Consider the following 20,468-nt stretch of genomic DNA (forward strand, 5'->3'; position numbering starts at 1 on the left):
CTTGCATCTCCTGAGCAGTTCAGGTGTAATCGCTGGGTTGTGGCGATGCCTTCTCACTAGCAAGAGGATTTCGTGGAGGGCTGGGAGCTGATAGGTTGCAGTGGAAGAAATGTACAAGGGGGGGATACTGAAGGCAGCACTCCTGGGGCACCACGAGACTCGGCTTTTTGTCAGTGCGCTCCCATCTTATGGTGGGACAGAGGGAACCATCAGGGTCTTCAGCTCCAAGGTCTCCTTCCTCTTGTTTCTGTGGGGATTGTGATATTTTTAGAGCAGCTCTTGGCTGTACATGACAGACAGTTGAAATGGACATTGAAGTATAAGGAAAAGCTGGTCATCCCTATCCTTGAAACAGAGAAGTTACAACTAGAAAGGAATTCTTGGGTCATCTATTTCATCCTCATGTGCTAGCACCATTTCTTTGTATACTAAACCACTCAGTGTTGTAATGTATGATTGATATTAATTAGGTTTCTGCAAAGTACTGCACTCCTCAACTTGAACTGAACCAGAAATAAATATATTGCCATATATTTACATTTTATTAGTTGCGAAGAAGAATAGGATGAAGGCACCTATGTGAAATCCAAAGTATGAGCTTCAGATTGAAATAATGCCAGCAGTGCCTTGAGATTAATTTGGTTACTATGGGTACAGAATAAGAAATAGTATACCATAATGTAGCTATGTTTACTGATTCATTTCTGGCATTAAAAACTAAAGCCACATTATATATGCAACAACAGTCTTTTCTTCCTTGGAATAAGAAGGTGGGTACATTTTAGTAATTAAAGTGAATGTTGCCCTCTGAAAAGTGCCAGTACTCTACTGGAAGAAAAGCTGTGATCCTTGTACAGGATCTGCCCCACCGTAAGCAGCAGAGCTGCAATATACCGAAAGAGAGCTTAAAAAAAGAGGGAGGGGGAGAGAGAAAATCCTACCACCTCGGGAAGCTTCTAGTCTTCCACCGCTTCTTGTTAAATCTCTCTTGTAAAGCGATAACATCTGGTTCATATACCATTCAACTGTATTGGTCAAACATCAGTTTTCCAGCCTCGTGCTACGTGTATCTCATCAGTATGTAAGAGACGGAACAAGTTTTGCATCTTAAGATGTTGAAAGCTGGGTAATAATAAAATAATTCAATGGAAATACCATATATTCAGAAAGCAATTATTTTAAGGGGTTTCAGTTTTGACATGGCTAGATTAAGTATGAAGCTTTTTGTTTTTTATACTGGCTGTCAAGAATGTTGTTAAATACTGATACCACCTCCTAAGAGAACAACTTTTAAATACCAAAATGAAAAGGATAAGCATTAAATATTTTGGTAGATATATTGTGCCATAATGTCTACTGCCTTGTTCTTAATACAAAGCACAGTAGGGCTTAATTAAAAAGTGATTGTACGATCTATCACGAACCTGCATTAGGGATATGGATGCCAAGAAAATTAAGTTGAATAGGTGGTGATAATGAAATCGATATTTTATTGAATAGTTTTTATTCCTATGCCTTTGTTTGCTGCTCTTGCCTCCCTGTCAGCAGGTAAGACATTTTCCATCCAAAATTCTTTGAAAGAACTCATTTAGTCTGTTGCTTCTTTGTTTCATTGTTTGATCAGCGTAAGTTATTTTGCTCATTTTTTTGACAGAGCAAAACGTCTTGATAAACTTTTGACTCTGTTGGAGCGGAGCTCGACAGTAAACAAGAACAAGTCCTTTCGAGCTTGTTGCTGGGAGTAGCTGGCTAACAACGGGTACAAGGGTGATTTTCTATTGCATGTAAGCAAAAGCCACAGTCACTACAAGCCTCCAGGGCAGCCCGCAGCCTGGTTTAGTACAGATTTCTCCTGTACCCACTCCTAGTGTGGTTTCAGAACCTGATAAGCAGAGTGTTTAGCAGTAGCAAACATGAAAATATATTCATTGGAGCATAATACCCAGGGAAGAACACATACCATAAAAGCAAGCGAGTGTTTGCATGGCCTGGGCCAGAATCACCCTTGTTACAACTTCATCAACTTAAATGCTATTGATTTTTCAGGTACCACTGACCTGAAGTTGCTTGGATTGTGCTCGGGATGAATTTGACCTATGCTGTTAAGGCCAAGCAGAATCACAATTTAGAAAGTGCAATGCAAAGAAATAGCTACCGCGTATTCCGCCGGGTTGTAACTCTACACCCGTCAATCAGGGCTCGGGGCACTGTTGGAGAGCCTCATCTTTAAATGGTTAGAAGTGTGTCCGCCAGCACTGTAGCAAACAATAAAACAAAAGAGCGCATTGTTCTGTTCCCCTTCATATTTTAGGAGGGGTACGTTGCAAACAGACAGCTCGCTTTTCTGAGCAGAGCTCCTGGGCCAGCCAGCACAGCTGCATTTTCGCGTCCTCCCTTGTCAAGTTTGGTACCGCCAGTGTTTGTGGTGATCTCAAACAGCCCTGCAGAAAGGGAAGGCTGCTTTTGATGGTCTTGTTGCCCGTCCTGAACAAAACAAATCACATATCGCAACGTGCTGTGCGTTGGGACTAACAGCGCCTCTACGCCTCAGCGCGGCATGCAACATGGGGCAACGTGCTCGAGGAGGAGGCAAGCACAGCACAAGGCTCGGAAAGCCATGAGAGGCACTGAAAGCTTGCATTTCTGGTATGCAGCAGTATAGATATTTGAAAGGTTAGGTTCTGTCTATTTTTAGGTAGCCTTCACGTTGGGACTGATCTAAAAATGAAGGTGATATAAAATTTGCACGTGTCTCTCCTGATTTGTCAGAGATTTTTGACAAAATGCATAAAAAAGATCGTTCTCTAAATCAGAGAGATTTTTTTTTCTGAAGTAAAGCCGTGCCTCTTATTTAGAAGAGGAGCCTTTATATTTCTGATTAAAATGCCAGTGCCGTCTATTTCACTCTCAGATCAGCATTTTCAGATTTTAGCAAAGTTAAAGAAATATGACTTTCCCACTTATTGTTTGGGAAGATTTATTCACTTGTGTAAATGAATTTTAAAAAATTGGCAAGGCCTTTTATCTCATATAAAATAAATCTGAAGATAAATGATCTTTTCCGCTAACATCACCTATCATTAAAGTGGCTAAATGAAAATCAAAATGCGTTGCTATTTAGCGCCTGCTCTCCTTTTACGGGAGATGAGATTGAACATGTTTACTGGGCAGGAATTGTCAGCAAGGCTTCGATTTATAGCATTGTCCGGGATACAAATTAACAACACACAAATTAACTACTGCCATGTGTTGCCCCACTCTACTTTAAATGTGGCAGCCCAGTCTCCCCAAAGTGTACATCTCTGGTTTGCTTTGCAAACGCCTATGCTGCCTTAAAGAAAATCTGCAAACAATGTGATACTGTATTGTATTGAGCTGAAGCGCAAACATTTTTCCATGTCTTTGTAAGCAGGACTGCATGTGAGAATGAAACAGCTGGAGGTCTACCTCCCCAAAACCCCAGGGGAGGTGTCACAGCCATTTCTCCATTGTATGCAATCTTGGTTTAATAAATTGGTAATAATATGATGATGAAGTGCTCTTTGGTGTTGGTTTGCTGGTTTTTCAGAGTTGTTTTTTTGCTTAGCAACTCTTAACATAAATTAAAATAATCTTCCATTCTGACATTTCCTATTTTTGCTTAGTTCTTTGTTCCTCAGAGAAGATGGGTAAGCCTGGAATGGACAGAAGGGAAAAGGCACGCTGCGGGGAGGTCTCTGTTTTAGTGGGAGTGCTTTTGCTTAAATACGTTGCCCTGCCTTGCCATTCTGCATGTGGAGTTCGACGGAGCAGAGACTACAAATAATGTTTAATTGTGTCAGATTGTCGGGGAATTTTACGATGGTAGAGATCCATCAGGGATAAACATGAAAGTAGCAAACTTGCCTTATCTGTTGATTGGCATAAAGTAATGGAAGTACAGCCATAGCTCTTTTGGGGAAGAGGTATGAATCTTTGCTGGTACCCACTTATAAAATAATGATGAGACTAACCAGTGCCCTAGGGCAAATGATGTTCGGCAAATACTAAATTTCTCAGGAGCAAAGATACACAAAATGGTGATAGCAGATGCAATCTCAGCATTTCGTCCCTGCTCCATTCACAGGGAAAAGCTGGGGAAGCCTGAGCAGTATCAAAAGGAAAACCAGAGGAAATGTGTGGAAGAGTTTCTGCTTTTAACTGTCCTGGCCTCATCTTCTCTGATAAGGTCTGATTCAAAGCCTCCCTAAACCTGTTTAAGAATTCCCATTCCCTTCCAAGGGATTTGGAGCAGTGACCAATTCCAGCCTCTTTAACCCCCATATTTTACTGAGTTTTCTCATGCAGGTAGGTAGACAAGTGGTCTGGATAAAATAATTAAACTAAACTAAATTAAAGTAAAATAAAATAGTAATTCAGACCAAGCCTTCTTATTGCTAGCATTTGTCCCCTTCTGTTTCCTTCCTGGTTTGTCTGGCCCTGAGTCAAAGGTGGGAGAACTGACAAATTTCTCATCAAAAGCACTGCTAGCAGAGGGTCAGCCTCCGAAGGTTTACGGCTGCATTTGGTACAGCTAATAACCCCTGGGCTAAATGCTTATCTGCCTTTATTTCACTTTTCTGAATTGGGGATGGAGGCAGCATGACATCTCTTGCCATTTGTGCAACTTTTTTAGATTAATATTGCAGCTCCAAGAAAAATGAATAATTGGACTTTTGAGCACAGAGTGGAACCATGAAACCTATAGGGATTCCTCTAGCACTAGTCGCTAGTTTGCATATTGCAAGTTAACTGCAATTCATGAAGACTTCTGACTAAAAATAACCCCTGGGCTCAGTGTTGTCTGGCAGGAGCCACTAGTTAAGAGGTCAAGCGAAGCTGATCCTTCAGGAGCATTGGCTGTTGCAGTGAGGTAACCCCATCTCCTCTTGGCCTGTCCTTGACTGACTTGGGAAAACGGGGCTCAGGGGCTGTGGGAAGCTGAGGCAGCAATATTTGCTGTGCTCCGGGGCTGCTGGAGGCCAAGCAGCCTGGTGCCCACCACGGTGCCAAGCACTGGTACCCACCTACAGCCTGCTCCCTGGGAGCTCACCTTCCTTCGCAGCCCAGCATGACCCAGAGAAAGGGTTACTTACAGGGTTACTTGGTTCATGAGCAGAGATTTTTTTTTTTATTTTTTTTTCTTTTGTTCTGAGTAATATCTTCATTTTATTTTGTTTGCCTGAGATGGTAGCAGAGTGAGTCTGTGGCCTGTGTTAGTAAAACCCGATCAGATGACTACCATTCAGAATTATTTCCACATTATACTTTGTTTTAATATGAAAAATGCCAAGAGCTAGGCCTGAGAAAAAAGGCTGACTCAGTTCCACTGAGCTCTGTCTGAAGAAAGTCTTATTTGAAGATGAGAGATGTGTTGGTAAGGCTGTCTGTCATCTCCAGTTTATTAAAAAAAATTGCTAGGAGGCACTAAAGCTGTCCACTGCCTTTCCCTCTGTTCCTTCACTCAAAGGTGCTTCATTCACATCGACTTTACCATAGCAGTTTTGTGTAAAACAAGATTTGATTTCAGAGTATTTAAAGGTTAGCGTCTCTCCAGTGCTGTGCTGCACTCCACTGCAATCGCTTCCCCAGCCATTTTGGAGAACAGATCGGAGATGTTATGAAAGTAGGTGAATTTCTTCTGCTTTTTCTTCAAGGCCTCCACGAAGTGGAGCTGGCCAAGAGCTTGCTCTCCTGTGCCGTGGCAGGCAGGACACCACAGCTCCCCTTCCAGCTGGGACATATCAGCAGGATGGCAGCCTCACAAGTCACTTCAGAGAGCAGTTTAGATGGTATCTTTGGAGCAGCCTTGGCTCCCAGCACATCGCTCCAGGGAATCTTTCACCCTCCCTAGGGTATCGAGTCCCCAGTGATTGTTCCTGGGATTGTCCTGCAGGTCCCTCTCAGAAAAAGTTAGTAAAAATGAGATCGGTTTTAACAATGAACAAGCTGGCAAATGAGCTCCAGGGCAATACTTTGGATGCCCCAAGGGAAACGATGCAAGGTAATAGGGTTAACAGGAAGAATCCGGGCGGGGTTTCCAGGGCCTTGTGGAAACTTACAGGCTTTATACCTGAAGCTTTCGCAAGCTCTGCCCTTGGTGGCTGGAGCTGGAGCAGACAATTGCCCATCCCCTGACGGGCTGTGTGAGCGTCCAAGGTAGGCAGGGAGGGCTTTTGGTCTCTTCCCAGGGCTCAAAAGAGGAAAAAAAGAACTTTGTGATTTCTCTTGTTTCAAGGAAATCTCAGCAGTGAGGTGAATAAAGAGGAGATGACCAAAACCTGCACCAGTCTGTAATTTTGGTGTGGTCCTGCCTGCATGAGCAGGATATGCCAGTGTGCAAAGAGCTGCAAAATAGGCATCTGTTTCCTTTGCTTTCCTGGGTGTCTGCCCTCAAACTGCACCAAAGCCTCCCCAGGAAAATGATGGGCTCTCATGGCTCTGTTTCTCAAACATATAGGGGCAATAAATTTACATGTAGATTCTCTTTTATAGATGAGTCTCTCTGGGAAACAGTAACACCCGAGTGAAAGACATTGTTCATGCTGCTTTTAACAGGCCTGACAAGCTGGATTTTCCTGCAAATCATACAAAATGTGGGTCCTGGAGAACATATGCTCCAAATGTTGGGGGAAACAAGTGATAAATGTACTTTTTATGTAATCAGCTGGAGTGCCTTTGCCTTTCTTGTTTTAGTAATGAGTAAGTGAAATATGCTCGTGAAGAGGGAAATGCTCGGGGAGGTATGAGAAGATTTAGGAAGATTTCTTTCAGTCGGTACCTATGTTCCTGCACTTCAGCACTCCTGAAGGTTTTACAAGCACCGAGTTACAAGGGGTTGCACGTGTGCAAGCCTGGTTACCGCTGATAAACAGCTGATCTGCAGGAATAGTGAATATTCGCAGTCAGGCCCACCCGCATGGGAACAGGCGAGCAATTTCCATTGGCATCCAGCACTGTTTATTTGAGCCCTCAGTATGTGGAGGCAGATGTGGCAGAATTCACCCTGGTGTCAGTAATGTCAGTAACGCATCACTGTTCGGAGAAAGTTATTTTGGACTCGGTAGTGTACCGCTACTCAGACAGCAGCCCGTGGCCCAGGGCTCAGCCAGAAATTTATTTGGCCCCGATCTCTGGAGCCTTTCAGAGAGCTGGTACTGAGCACCGTCGTGGTTTCTCTCTGTAAAAAAAAAATAAATATAATAATAATAGTAACTGCCCTAGCAAAGTTGGAGAGGGCACACTGCCTTATTGCATTGTAAACTTACTGCACCAATGAACCCAGAAGTTCAAGGAGTTTTTATGCTGGTCTACGCTGCTGGCTGCATATTCTGGGTAAGATGGGCTGGATAAATAAGGAAAAGAAACTGACAAGGAAAAAAAAAAAACACAAAAAACAAATAGGATGGAAGTGGAACAGAGAGAACAGAATGGAAAACAAATACAGAAGGACTGTGGAGAAAATAAGAATAAAGTTGCACAGGAGGAAGATTTCTCATAAAAAATTAATAGGGTACATATACTTTATATAGAACACCATTCACACTAACACACCTTTGGAGTGTGGTTTGATCTTTTATAAATACGTAGTTGGCTTAGCTTCTGCTATAAGGACACTCACAAGTGGAGGGTCGAGGGGAAAGGGTGTCACTGGTGGGGGATCTGTTTTGCAAACCTCTTCTGGTTTTTTAATTCAAGTTTGATTGCCCTTACTTCACTGGTATTAGCCAACTTTGCTGAAAATCAGCAAGCACCACAGTCTGGAAGCAAAGGAAAAAACTTGGTCAGTGTTGTGATGAAGGGGCTCAGTTTTGGATTTCAAAGTCAGGGGGGTGCAAGATATCTAAGATATCTGAGATATCTAAGTTACAGGGAACAAAAATGACCACAATTGGGGAAAAAAAAAAAAAAGTGGGTGAAAGAATAAGAGAAAGAGACTGAACGAATGCTGAATCCAGGAAAAAGACAAGGACAGAGAGCTTAAAGACTTTGGTCCTTGAATCCTCTTCCCTGTCGTTGCCAGGAGCCATACCTTGCAATCCTGTTAAAATATGGATCAGGCTTTGGGAATCTGCCCCAGTGCAGTTGGAAGGTTTACCAGTGCATTCATGAATTATGTCCCATGAAGAAGAAGCAGGGGAAAAATTGGTGAATTGCTGAGACTAGGTATGGAGTAACCTGGAAAGAGGAAAATGTGGTGAAAGAGGGGGATTTTACAGCAGGCATTTCGACAGAACAGGTTGGGTCAACTGGACCCGCAGACTTCACCAGCCACAAGAGAGTTCTCTTTGTGTTTGTTACGGAACAAAATCGTGTGTGCGTACTCAGATATTGCCCCAGAAAAGACGTTTGTGCAATTCTTTCATGTTGTCAAAACACTGGGCAAGAGCACTGCTAAAGCTGCTGGGGACTTTTCAGAAGACAAGGTTTCTTTGAGGAGGGAGGCTTAGGTGCTGGCTCTGTTTCACGGGCTTCATTTACATGTGCTGAGGCTGCGCAGTTCCCAAGCTACGAGCCCATTGCAACTGCCTTCCCCTCTTTTCTCCTAGACACACTATGCCCAAAAAACCCAGCACGTTAAGACATGAAAAAAGGCCCTTGTGAGTAAATTTATATATATGGCCTGGGTCGGACAGTTCGGTTAAAAATAAATGAATTCCTCCCGAGCTGTGGGGAACCCTTGTTTAAACCTCGTGGTCTTTTGTAGTCTGAATCGTGCTTGGCATCCCTGCCAGGTGGCACTGGGGCTGCCAGCAAAGTCCAAGCCGCGGCGTGGCCGGGGCCGTAGGACGGCTCTGGAGGACTCGGTTGTTATTACAGATGGCTTGCTCTGCCTGCCATGTACCAAGAAAGTTCTCCAATCTCTAACGCTTGCACGGTGAGAGCACTGCTAAGGTTACAGTTTATATTTATCAGTTAACTTGCTAATTTGAAGGGAAAGCAGTGAAGTGGAAATGTAGAAAATAGAAACAACATGAGCAGGTCAAAATATCCAAAACAGCAATATAAAATGTTCCAGTGTAAATACATTTCTATAAAAGGTGTGAATGAAAACTTCAAGAAAAAAAAAAAAAGATGATGGATTCGGCACAGTCAATGAACACAATTATAAGTAGGTATTGAAGGAGAATATTCCACCAGCCATGGATCCACAGATAATAATTAATAAGAACCGACTGCACTTCAGGCGGGCAGGTGCCCAGCATTATTTCACAGCTGACTGTTCGGAGGGTAGAGGTACTCACCTTTGCCCCAGATCTTAATAATTTACTGCAGTTTTATCATTAAATCAGCATATAATTGGGAAGGAAATTAGGTTTTTTTAGTCGCAAGAGCAAAGCAATGCCGTTAATTTAATCATTCGTAGGAAAGGCTTTCTGTAGTCATTCGGTATTTTGCTGTGGCTTTTTTTAATTAAGTAAAGTAAAAACAATGCCATTTTTGTCATCTGTGCTTGGTGAAAATATGACAGTGTGATGTGATTTGCAACTTAAGCACAAGCGGGGAAACTGGCAATAATGAATTACAAGGGAACACAAATAAGCCGAGAATGTATCTGAGACTTACAACAATTTCTGAAGTTTTTAATATCTGTGGGAAAAAGGCTATTTCAAGAACTGTTCTTCTTTTTATTTATTTTTTCTCTCAGTGAAATCGTCATAGCCTGGTATAATAATTGAATTCATTTAGCCTTTAGAATGCTCAAGTTTGCAAATAACAATGAAAATGAATATTTCATGACAAGGAGGATGATCAATTATAGTTTGGTGACTTTGACTGGGAGCCCAGCGCGATGGATCCAGTGCTTACATTTTTACAAGACTTTTGAACCCAGCTAATTAAAACAACACAACTCCAGAAAACAAGGAGGCAGGTGGGGCTAGTTAAACAAGACCTTTATTTATTTGTTTTTCCTGATGTGGGAAGTGTTTTGCAGGTATATTTGGTACCTTGGGTTTGTTATGTATTCAGTGGACGGTGCCACCATAAACCAGTTGCACCTGCAGCAGCAGCCCCTGTTGTCTCAGCAAGCGAGCTGCTCAAACCAAGAAACCCTCCTGTTAATGGCAGGTTGGTGTTTTCACGTGACAAGGTTTTTTTTTTTGTGTGTGTTCCCAAAGAGAAAACACTCAGCCCAGGTCAGAGGGGTGGGTACATGGTGTATATACAGAAATGCACCCGGAGGCGAGGCAGACGCACTGGTGCTTATAGGGAAATGCAGGCAGGAACCCACGCAGTCCTGGGCAGGACAGGGGCAGTTGCATGTTGTAACACTGGTTTCGTGCACTGAGACACAGAAATGACTAAAGAGCAGCTGAGAAATGCTGTAATTCAGCTGGAAAACGGGATCTGGCTCCCTTGCTGTCGCAGGTGAGGTAACTGCAGGACTGGCTTTTATCAATACTTACTCCATCCCTGGGAAATAGTGTGTTGTTTTTTTTTTGCCAGTGTGTTTGCTGGTGGAAAAACCTAGTTCTGGTGCAGTTGTCAATGAGAAATTAACTTTGCCAGGTGTAAAATCCCCGAGTGAAAACAAAATGCCATCCCACGCTGTAACTTTTGCCCAACTCCAGGCTCGCATCCCTGGATTGAAGCGCGCTGCGGTGGCCGCCCGGAGAGGCTGGAGGCTGCTCAGGGCACACGTGCTGCAGCTCTCCTCCGAGTTTCTTTACTTTTTTTTTTTATTGTAAATACAGCTCTGCACATTGTTTGCTTTGGCCAAAAGAAAAAAATAAAAAAAAAATAAAAAAAAAGAAGAAATTAAAAAAAAAGGCAGACGGCGAGGGACGGGAGCTGTTGCATGGCAGGCAGCGGCACAATTCCGGGGGTGTGGCGCGGCGATGCGATTTTAATCACAGCGTGGTGCTGGAGCCTCAAAGGTCTGAGTGGCTTTTAGGAAGATTTACTTCGCCTCCGCCTGGGTCTGCCTCTGCGCGACGTCACGGCTGGAGCGGCGGCACAAGAAGGCAGGATGAGTGACAGCCCAGCCTACTTTTTAATAGCTTTGTCATGTGACGGGGAGCAGTAGTAAGACAGGTGCCTTCGGTTCACGCTCAGAGAGGGGCTCGTCGCCTGCATGCGCCTGTGCTCCCTGCCCGGCTCGGGGTTGTAGTTCGCGAGCTGCGCCGCTGCGGTCCGGGAGCTGGATGGCGTGGGACATGTGCAGCCAGGACTCTGCATGGAGTGACATCGAGGTGAGCGGGGGGCGCGGGGGGCTCCCCTCGGGGGGCTGCCGGCAGAACGGGCCGGCCGGCAGACTTTGCGAGCAGGTCCGAGCCTTATCTCAACTCCTGTAAGTTTGCTATTTTAAGGTTACTCCGCGGTGCCTTGAGCAAATCAAAGCTTCGCTCCTGTCATCGGTATCTCCTGCAGTTGGAAACTATTTGCATGTGCCTCTGGCTCGCTCTCCCCCGTCATATGCAATATTTATGCTCCAAGATATTGATATGAATCAGTGTCTGAAGTCTTTCCAGTGGCGTTTAGTGGCCTGGTTGGAAAAATGCCATGTTTGTTTAGAATAAGATTAACATTTCTTTTTTCAAAAAAAAAAAAAAAAAGGGAAGAAGAAGTTAAATTAACCAGTGGCTTCCTATTTTCCTTGCTCGTTTCACTCTGCTCTGTGGCAGGTTTCCTCCTTGTTTGTCAGCTGCAGAATTGAACCCCCCCCCCACAGGAACGAACACCCTGGGGTTTTGCTTTAGATGCTTTTAAGAGAGATTTCTGGAAGTAGACGCTGCCCTGCTTCTTTTGTCTTGGAATGATTATCCCGTAGCTAATGTCCTGTAGAGCAGGGCTCCCGGTCGGCCCAAGTAGTCCAACAAACGGTTAAATGCCACTGCACGACAGAGACAAGAGGATGAACCGTGAGAATAGAGTTTATGCAGGACTGTGCGAACTGCTGCTGCTGCTGCTGCTGCCACCGCCGCCGCTGCTGCTTGTGTAAAAATAGACGGCAATACATCAAACCCACAGCTTCTGCTGGCTACAATTCATAAAGGAGGAAAGGAAAAAAAAAAAAAAAAAAGAAAAGAAAAGGCAAGCAGCTCCCTGGTAATCTCTGGAGTATAAAGTGAGGCGTGAGGATTTCTGCGCGTTTGCATTCGGCAGAAGGGAGCCTTACCTCAAAGTTCGGGCAACTTGGGCAGCGAGGCAAACTTTCTGTGGAGCCCGTCAAGAGGAAGCCAGAGCACAGACCTGCTGGAAGGAGCTAACCCCCCGGCTGCGAGCTTGGAATAAGTGCTTAAAACGCTCCCCTCAGGCAACAGGGGAGGGAGAAAAAGGTTACGTGTGATGCCTTTTAAATAAGATGTCCACGCCATGCAGAGATACCCATCTAAAGTAAAAACCTTGCAGCGTTCTCCAGTGCAGTTTCCCTATCTGGCGGAGCATGCATGCGGGTCCTTAAGTCTTTTTGTCGAGTTTTAAATATTTGCAGCTTGCCATTGTATCCGCTGATTTCTGTTTGCATATTGTAATTGCTCTTATCTTGTTTTGATTCCTTGGTAAAGTGGAATAGATATGGATAATTCATATGTCCTGTAGCTATTATGAGTCAAGGCTGTAAGTGGATGACTTTCTGGCTCCAAAGTCCTAATTGTTTCTGAGTAGCTGGAGTATCCTGTGGGTTGTTGTCTGGCTTGTAGCATGGGTCTCTGCTGCTGGAGCTTCATTTTTCCATCATGTATTATTCCTAATGCTGCTAGGAGCTGATTGAGGAACCAGTTATATGGAAATATTGAAGATTTATTTTAATCACTAGAGTTCCTGCAGTAATTTCAAGCTAGAAACAGAATGGATAATTTATGTCAATGACTTTTCATAGTGCGGAGGGGGAAAAAAAAAAGGAAAAAAAAAAAAAAAGGGTTGATCTTAATATTAATTGTGCGGTGGATGGATTAACTGTTGGTAGGATTTTACCAACGTGCTCCTGCACTGCACTTTCTGGAGCAGCACAGGAGTGCCTGCCTGCTGTGCTGGCTCTGGGGATCACCTTTACCGATCTCAAATATTGCAGGCGGCAGGTACCGGAGGCAGCCTTCATTTTTTGAATCATTAATGTTTGCTGTCAACTTAAAATGTATTAGATTCTCGCTCACATAATGACAGGATGGCGTGTTGCTTAATAAAGGCCTGCATCACTGTAGCTGATCAGCGTCCCCAGTGTTTCACAGTTTAATGAAGGTGATGTACAGTAAGGTTGCGAGGATTGATAGAGAGAACCCACATGACACACATTCTGTCAGGTCTGTCTTTCTTTCCTGGGTTAGCCCCCTCGGCTCTTTGAAAAACTTGTTAAAAATAAAACAAAGATTATTTTTTCATTAATATAATTCATGTGGCACAAGTCCAGTCTTCTTCTTTTCTTCTTCTTTTTTTTTTTTGATTTACCTTCAGAGGCACAAAAACATTCAAAAGGTTAATGGAGAATTATACTTAATTATAATGATTCATTATCATCAGTGCAGTTAAGCTAATTTATTGTTTGCGCCTGAACTAAGAGAAAAAAAAAAAGTCTGTTGGAGTGAAATAACGCACAGTAATTAGCCTTTTGTGTTTAGTGACTGCTTTATCTTTCTGAACGATACTATGAAATTAAGGCCACAGTTATGGGGTAACTATTATATCAAATAACGGTGGGAAGACGGAAAAATGTATCATAGCAATGCAGGTGCACCTGTTACAGATGTATAGGCAAACAGCAAATATCAGCATGTCAGATGAGGACAGTTTTAGGACTTGGAGTGTTAAACCTGGCATCATCCAAAGGCCAAATATAAATTAATAACAGGAACACTTGCTACTAATGTGTCTCAGATTAGAAGCGTAATGTCATATTCAGAAACATTGATTTTATTATCATGTCAACATCGGCAAGAGCATATATACTTCATTTCAGCAATTACATTTTTTAAGTGACATTGCAGTCATTACAGGCAAAAGAAAGCTGTGGTGAGCAGGATTTATTTTTTTAAATACAATTATTTATGTTCCTTCAAAAGCCCATCGTAGGAATTTGGAAATGCATATTACCAAGAGTTAACATCTTTAAGTAGGTGGTTCACAGACTGAAGCTATTTTTACAAACGAAAGCAGAAACAGATCAGCAGGATACTTTACAAGTCTACGGCATCAGTTATAAGCTACTGACCTCCACAACACAAACCTGAGAATGATGCTGAGAATCTACCTTTTCAGTCAAAAACTAGATTATCCTTTAATGAGATCAGAGATTTCAGCCAAGCATCAAAAAAAGGTCATCTCTGCATTATAAGATTGCTTCTGGAAGGTTATGTCTAGCACTAAAGAAGAGGGAACTCTTTAATTTTTTTCTTTGTTTTCTTCTATGACCAAAATAATACTAAAAAAAAAAAAAGGTGTGTAGTAAAAATGACCTAAGTGAGGTTTTGACTTGGTAAAGTTCTGCAGCCCCTTAAGTAATGGAAATCGGAGCAAGTGCTATCTCAGAGCCTCGTTTTGCAACCTGCCTTGCCCCTTGGCCTGTTACGTGACTATCTCATTGCGTCCTGGTAGACGTAAAAGTTGTCCACAGAATAAAAGCTCGCACCAGCTGCACTGAGCCCTTGTGCCAGCAGACAAAATTGTCGCTGGTGGCTGCGCCGCTGCATGCAGCCCGTGCGCTGCGGGTGCAGCAAGGCTCCCGGAGACAAAACCTCAATGAAATTCACCTTCAGCAGCTCCTGCTTGCATGCTCGTGAAAGGCGGTCCTTCAGAGAGTGACATAACCAAGTATTGAGCAATTCGCATCAGTGGACACCGTGTTACTGCCTCTCCAGAAAGTGGTGTTTTCTGGGTTGACTTCAATCCAAACACAAGTTGGGAAATCGCTCCAGCCACCCAGTCTGCTGACGGGAGTGGAGGAGGTCTTGCTGTCTGGGCAGGCTCTTGGCCACCCTAAACATGGGGTGAGAAATACTCAGTGTGGAAGCCCTGAGACACAGCAGATTTACGCTTTAACCATTCAGTGCCTGGCACCTTGGCAGCTTTAAGGAACGTAAGGGTGTTTTGCACCATGCCCAGGTAGATGTTTGGGGATGGGTCCCAAGGGTACATGGTACAGCGCAGGAGGAGTTGCTTCATCCAGCAGCATTGACGTACGGGGCCCCGTTACTTGCCAAGCTATTACCGCATGTTTTCCATAACTGAGAGTTGGGTTTGGTGGGTTTCAATTGCCATGCTAAAGTGGACATGTTGTATTAATGGTTTTTTTGCTTAGTAGGTTAGTCAGTACTCTATCAGCTTCGTCCTAGCTTTTAAAAGGATACTTTTTCCAGGTTTATTTGTATTTATCACTACTCTGATCGCCAGTCATGGAGACAAAAACATTTGGCACTGCTGAAGTGTCTCCGTGCAGATCAGACTTGGTTTCCTACCTAAATCAAAGTGTTTCATGGACCCTCTCCATTAGGGTTATCGAGTCAGCAGTAGCATGCTGCTGGGCTGCCAGAGAAAAGGAAACCATCAGGTTTCCTCACCACAGCCACTGTCTGGGGACAGTTATGGGGCTGGGTGGAAGCTCTTGGCCTGGGTCAATGCACGTACTTGCCATATGGTGAAAAGGTAGCGTGCGAAGCAGGGGAAAGGCTCCATGGACTGACTGTGCCTGTCACCCTGACGTGAACACGGGGATGTTTCAGAGCACATTTCGGGGGCCAGGACCCTGCTGCATACCTGGTAGTCGTGCTCTGTGCATCTTTTAGCCTGCTAGGCTATACGCTGGCCATCATCACGGCTGACCTGGAGGACTATGGTAAGATCTGCAGAAGCGAGTGTGAGTATGTCCAGCTTGAGCTCGCCTCCAGGGCTGGAGGCTGGAACAGGCTGTGCATCTTTAACCTGAATGCATCAGGAAATGCAGGAAAGACCTTGCCCAGAGGTATTCAGCTGTAACTTGTACCTGCACCGGTTTGCTCTGAAGCAGCAGAAGAATAAGGCCGTGCATTGGCCTCTGCTGTTGGATTTTATAAACCTTCGGACACTGTTGTTGTGAAAGAGGGTAGGGAGAAGGAAAGTGATTGCTCCTGTACAGAGACATGGTAGAGAAGGCAGCTTACATCCTCCTATTTCCCTCTCTTCTTTGAATACCTGTGCAGGGCTAACAAGGATCTAATAGTTAGTGGTTTGTTGTCTTTTTTTCAGAAAACAATTCTAGTGACCCCGTGCCATAGCTTAATCGAGGCTTAGTTCTTATCGCATGATATTAAAGTTAATAGATTCCTGGCAATTAATGAAACTCTTTCTGCATTGCTGTTTCCTGCAGTGTGCTGCTCTGGTTGGCGAAGACCAGCCTCTTTGCCCAGATCTCCCAGAACTTGACCTCTCCGAACTAGACGTGAACGACCTGGACACGGACAGCTTTCTGGGGGGGCTCAAGTGGTACAGCGACCAGTCAGAGATCATCTCCAACCAGTACAGCAATGAACCCGCCAATATATTCGAGGTAAGGCAAGGCGATTCAAGTGCACGCTGCAAGGCATTTGCTTGCTTTTTTTTTACTTTCTTTTTTTTTAAGCCTGGTGGACAACGGGTTTACTATTTTTCCCCTGTTGAGAGACAGCAAACGTGATGATGTGCGTTACAGGTTCTGCCTGGCGCCTTTAATCCTCATGATCAAAAGCAGGCCTGTGATCTGGAGAGAGGGGAAAAAAAAAAAGCCTTGAAAAGAATTAAATGGAAGTTTTGATTTCTGAAAGGAAACGGCTGAAGAGTGCCTCGAGTACGCTGTGCTGTGGCGTAACGACGAGGAGTTGCACAATTGTCAGCTATGAGGAAAAACAGAAGTTGAAACCTGTTTGCTGTCTTCCTCTTGCAGTCCCTGGAAAGGAGCAGAGTGCAGCACAGCAGCCAGCCGATGGAGAGCTGGAGCTGGTGCCTATTTTGTAAAGGGCTTTACTGTATCAGAAGGCTCCTTTCAGAGCACTTTGCACACAGATTGAAAGGTCATCGTAGGCTGAGTATGGAAGGGGAAATGAGTGGATATAGCAGGCAAGGCACTGAGGGCTGATGGTCGCGTTATCGCTCAGGAACCAGCTCGTCGTTTGGGATGTTTCGTAGATCTCCTGGCAGAGAGTGGTCTGAAAGTAAAAGTTGAAGGGTGGTAGGAGAGATTTAAATGTTTTCTTTAAAATACTGCCTTGGGGTTCAAGCTGTACAAGAGGAGGGCTGTGGTCTCTTTATCTCTGTCTCCAGTCTTCTTCCTTTTGTTGTGTAAAACCTTCATGATTCTCCACCCCATAGTGATGGGGCTGCTGTGCCCCCCCGAACCCTAGCCACCCTCCCTCTGCGATGATAGAAAATGCAATAGATTGTCCACGGACCGGGAAATTGGACAATAAATTGATTAGCTGGCAGGAAGACCTTGTGCAACAGTAAGCTGTTGGTACCGCCTCTCACGTGGCCTCGGCAGCTCCAGGAACTGCGGCTGGCCCCGCTTGCCGGGGGAAGCCCCGAAAGATCACTCTGGAGCTTAATAGCTGGAAAAGATTAACTGCCACAGTACAGCAAAATGCTTCTGAAGGTAAAATATAGCTTGCCTAAGATGTCCTGAATGAAATTCTTCTTTTTTGTATACAGCCATAAACGCACGGTGATCTCCCTGATGCTGATAAGGTTACTCAGGATTTATATTTATCAGCGTAACTGATAGCAGAAGCTGGCCCTCTCTATTCAATCTTTCTGTCACTTACATCCAAGCAGTTTGGAATTAATTTTATTCAAATCAGAATGAAATTAACCCTGTTCTTAGGCCCTCATTTTTTTCAGCAGTTTTGTAATGTCCCATGACACATTTTGCAAAGTTTCAGAGCTGTGTCTTGTGCTTGGATTTCAGTTGCACCCCTCACGTGGGGTATAGCCGGTCTGCTTGTAAATTTTTGGTGTCAATAGCAGGGAGGCAGGGGGCAGCTGATATCAGAATTAACACTGGATGAGAGTGGGTTTGCTTTTTTAATAATGTATATGTATTTTTCCTCATTTATCGAAAGCCATGTGAAGAGGCATTTTTCTTCTGGAAGTATCAGGGGAAGATACAGATTTTCGAAATGTAAGGTTAGCAATTGGATAGCAGTTGTCACTTCCTAAATCAGGCAGTTCCAGTTCTGAAATCAGAGTGTGTTGCAGACAGTGAGACGGGTGTACAGGTTGGTACGTAACCCTGCTGGCACACGGTGACACGGAGGTACTGGTCCCTACAGGAGCCTCATGGGCCTGCATGCATCTGAAGACCCAGTGTGGAGAAATCAGTGGCATGCAGCTGGGGGGATGCATCTAGGCAGCAACTGGTAGGTCAGAAATAATGGTTTGGAAGTGAAATATGCTACTTTCCTTTTGGGACAAATTCTGCTGTCCTCTATGCAAATGCCTGGCTTCCCTAGCACTCATTGACTTCAGCGAGAGGACGCACTGCTGTCTCTGACAGCACAGATGGGCCCAAGCTTACCTGTAGGGACAAACTGTTCTCTAATAGCATCTTGCAGTGCTGCAGTGCTAGGACAAGACTATTTTCATTTTCATAGTGTGTTTTATTTCCATTTTTTGGTTGCTTGGCCTAGGAAAATGGGAAGGAAAGAGCTATTCTCTCTTCCCATCCATTAACCCTGTCCCCGGTCTCCATTGTGCAGCTGGATACATAGCATTATTTCTCCTCTCTGCCGCTCTGTAATGTGACGACTGGGGGTGCTCAAGAACAGAAGAAGATGTGTTCTTTCTCCAGAGATTATCTCAGATACTCTGTGAGGAACTATTTGTTTTAGCACAGAGAATGGAAGTTTTACGCAGTTTCCCATTTGGTAATCTCTGGATTTTTCCATATTGATCCACATTGGCTTTGCTTTTTAAAGAAAAAACTTTTTTTTTTTTTTTTGATTCTCATATCATCATGGGAGTAATAAGTTTTATATAAGTTAAGCTTCCAGATGAGGCCTAGTCATATCAAAATAGAAATACAGTCTCTTTGGACTGGAAGGGAAAGAACAGGAATGGCAAACAATATTGAAAAGCACAAGTACGGTGTTAATTGCACAAGCCAGGTAGTGTTAATTGCAAAATCTAACCTTGAATGAAGTGCACTGTCCTTTAAGTTACGAATGCATTACATCTGCCTTTGACTAGGTCAGGGCCTGTGTTGAAAAATCCTTTTACAAAGTTCCTGGCTGTCTCAAGCTGGTGCACTTTTTTAACTTTTTTTTTTTTTTTTTTTTTTTTAATATTTTATTTCAGAAAGTGAATTTTCAGGCTTTCTGCAATTCATGTTCCTGGAAGCTCTCCTGAGCTGAGCACCCACAAGCTTAGGCAATTCCAGTAGCTCTGGAAGTCTCATGGATGACGAATTATTAATAGTTATGGTAGCAACTAGGAGCCAAATGAGATAAAGGTTCAATTAGTCTAGATAGCGTGTAACTGTTGAGTATAAGTTCCTGCTCCCATCAGCTTAGGTGTGATGAGATATTGGCCTTCCCTCTAGTACTAAAGCACACCAGTATTGTGCAGAAGTACCTAATTCACTGCTGCATTATTCTGCTCACATGGCAGTGTAACAGATCCTGAACCAAGCCTGTCTGTTTCTTACCAATGTCTGTATGTATGCGTATTATCAATTAGTTGATTTCCTTCTATTCACAGCTTGATAACTTGTGTTTTTCACCTGTTTTTCTTTGACTGTTGTTCTGACTGCTGGAAAGACAAAATGGATAAGTTCTTATTCCTAAGGCTGCTGTCTATTGACGCAAGTTTGTGCAACTAAATAGTTAACAAGTCACCTAAGATCGGTTATTCAGATGTTTCACTGCACCATTCACTTCCATTATTTGCTTTTACAAAGAACCAGCCTTTAAAAAATTGTATTGGTAAAAAATTGATCTAGTTTCTTTTAGAAAATCAAAATAATGAGGTTTCCATTCTCCAAGCCAATGCTATGTGAACACGTGAATAACCGTAGAACTTGATGTGACATGAATAAGAAGGCTTTTTGGTTACAAAAACTGTTGTCCCCTGAGGCTTCTTCAAATATACCATACCCTGTCATGGAAGGTTAGTCATATTTAAAATTATTTATGAACCGTGCCGAGCATTATGGAGAGAGAAGAGGGTATCTACAGTGGATATATTGCTTTGTTGGCCTTACTTATAAATAGCTCAATTTAGGTAAAGAGAAAAGGCAGCCTATAGATAGGCAATAGCCTATTAAAGTGTAATGAACTTGCGTAAAGTCATACCGATTTGGAAGTGTGGTGTTCTCATACTTGAAAAAAAAAACACTTTTTTAGCTTTTAAGTAGACTTCAGAAAACCTGAATTGCCTGCCTGTCTGTGGATTTCAGTTACTTACATAATTCTCTATTCCGGAGAGACGATCAGCATATTAGATGACTTTATTTTTAATTGTTTTGCATAGGTGTAGCCCAGGTTACTTTTCAAGACCACGCTATGTGCTGT

At 43.5% G+C, this 20,468-nt stretch overlaps 1 protein-coding gene across 3 annotated transcripts in view; it reads left to right on the plus strand.

Moving 5' to 3' along the window:
- Window positions 1-20,468, plus strand: part of PPARGC1A (PPARG coactivator 1 alpha) — a 351,332-nt gene that overhangs the window by 275,419 nt on the left and 55,445 nt on the right. For 2 of the 3 annotated variants that reach the window (XM_027457312.3, XM_027457313.3), the window contains exon 2: window positions 16,298-16,477. In XM_027457312.3, the coding sequence (XP_027313113.1) occupies window positions 16,298-16,477 (180 nt within the window). Of the gene's footprint in view, window positions 1-10,864; window positions 11,214-16,297; window positions 16,478-20,468 lie in introns of those variants that run through there. The other variant, XM_005031663.6, reaches the window with a different exon arrangement.

Source organism: Anas platyrhynchos, chromosome 4, assembly GCF_047663525.1.
Source record: "Anas platyrhynchos isolate ZD024472 breed Pekin duck chromosome 4, IASCAAS_PekinDuck_T2T, whole genome shotgun sequence".
Classification (NCBI taxonomy): domain Eukaryota; kingdom Metazoa; phylum Chordata; class Aves; order Anseriformes; family Anatidae; genus Anas; species Anas platyrhynchos.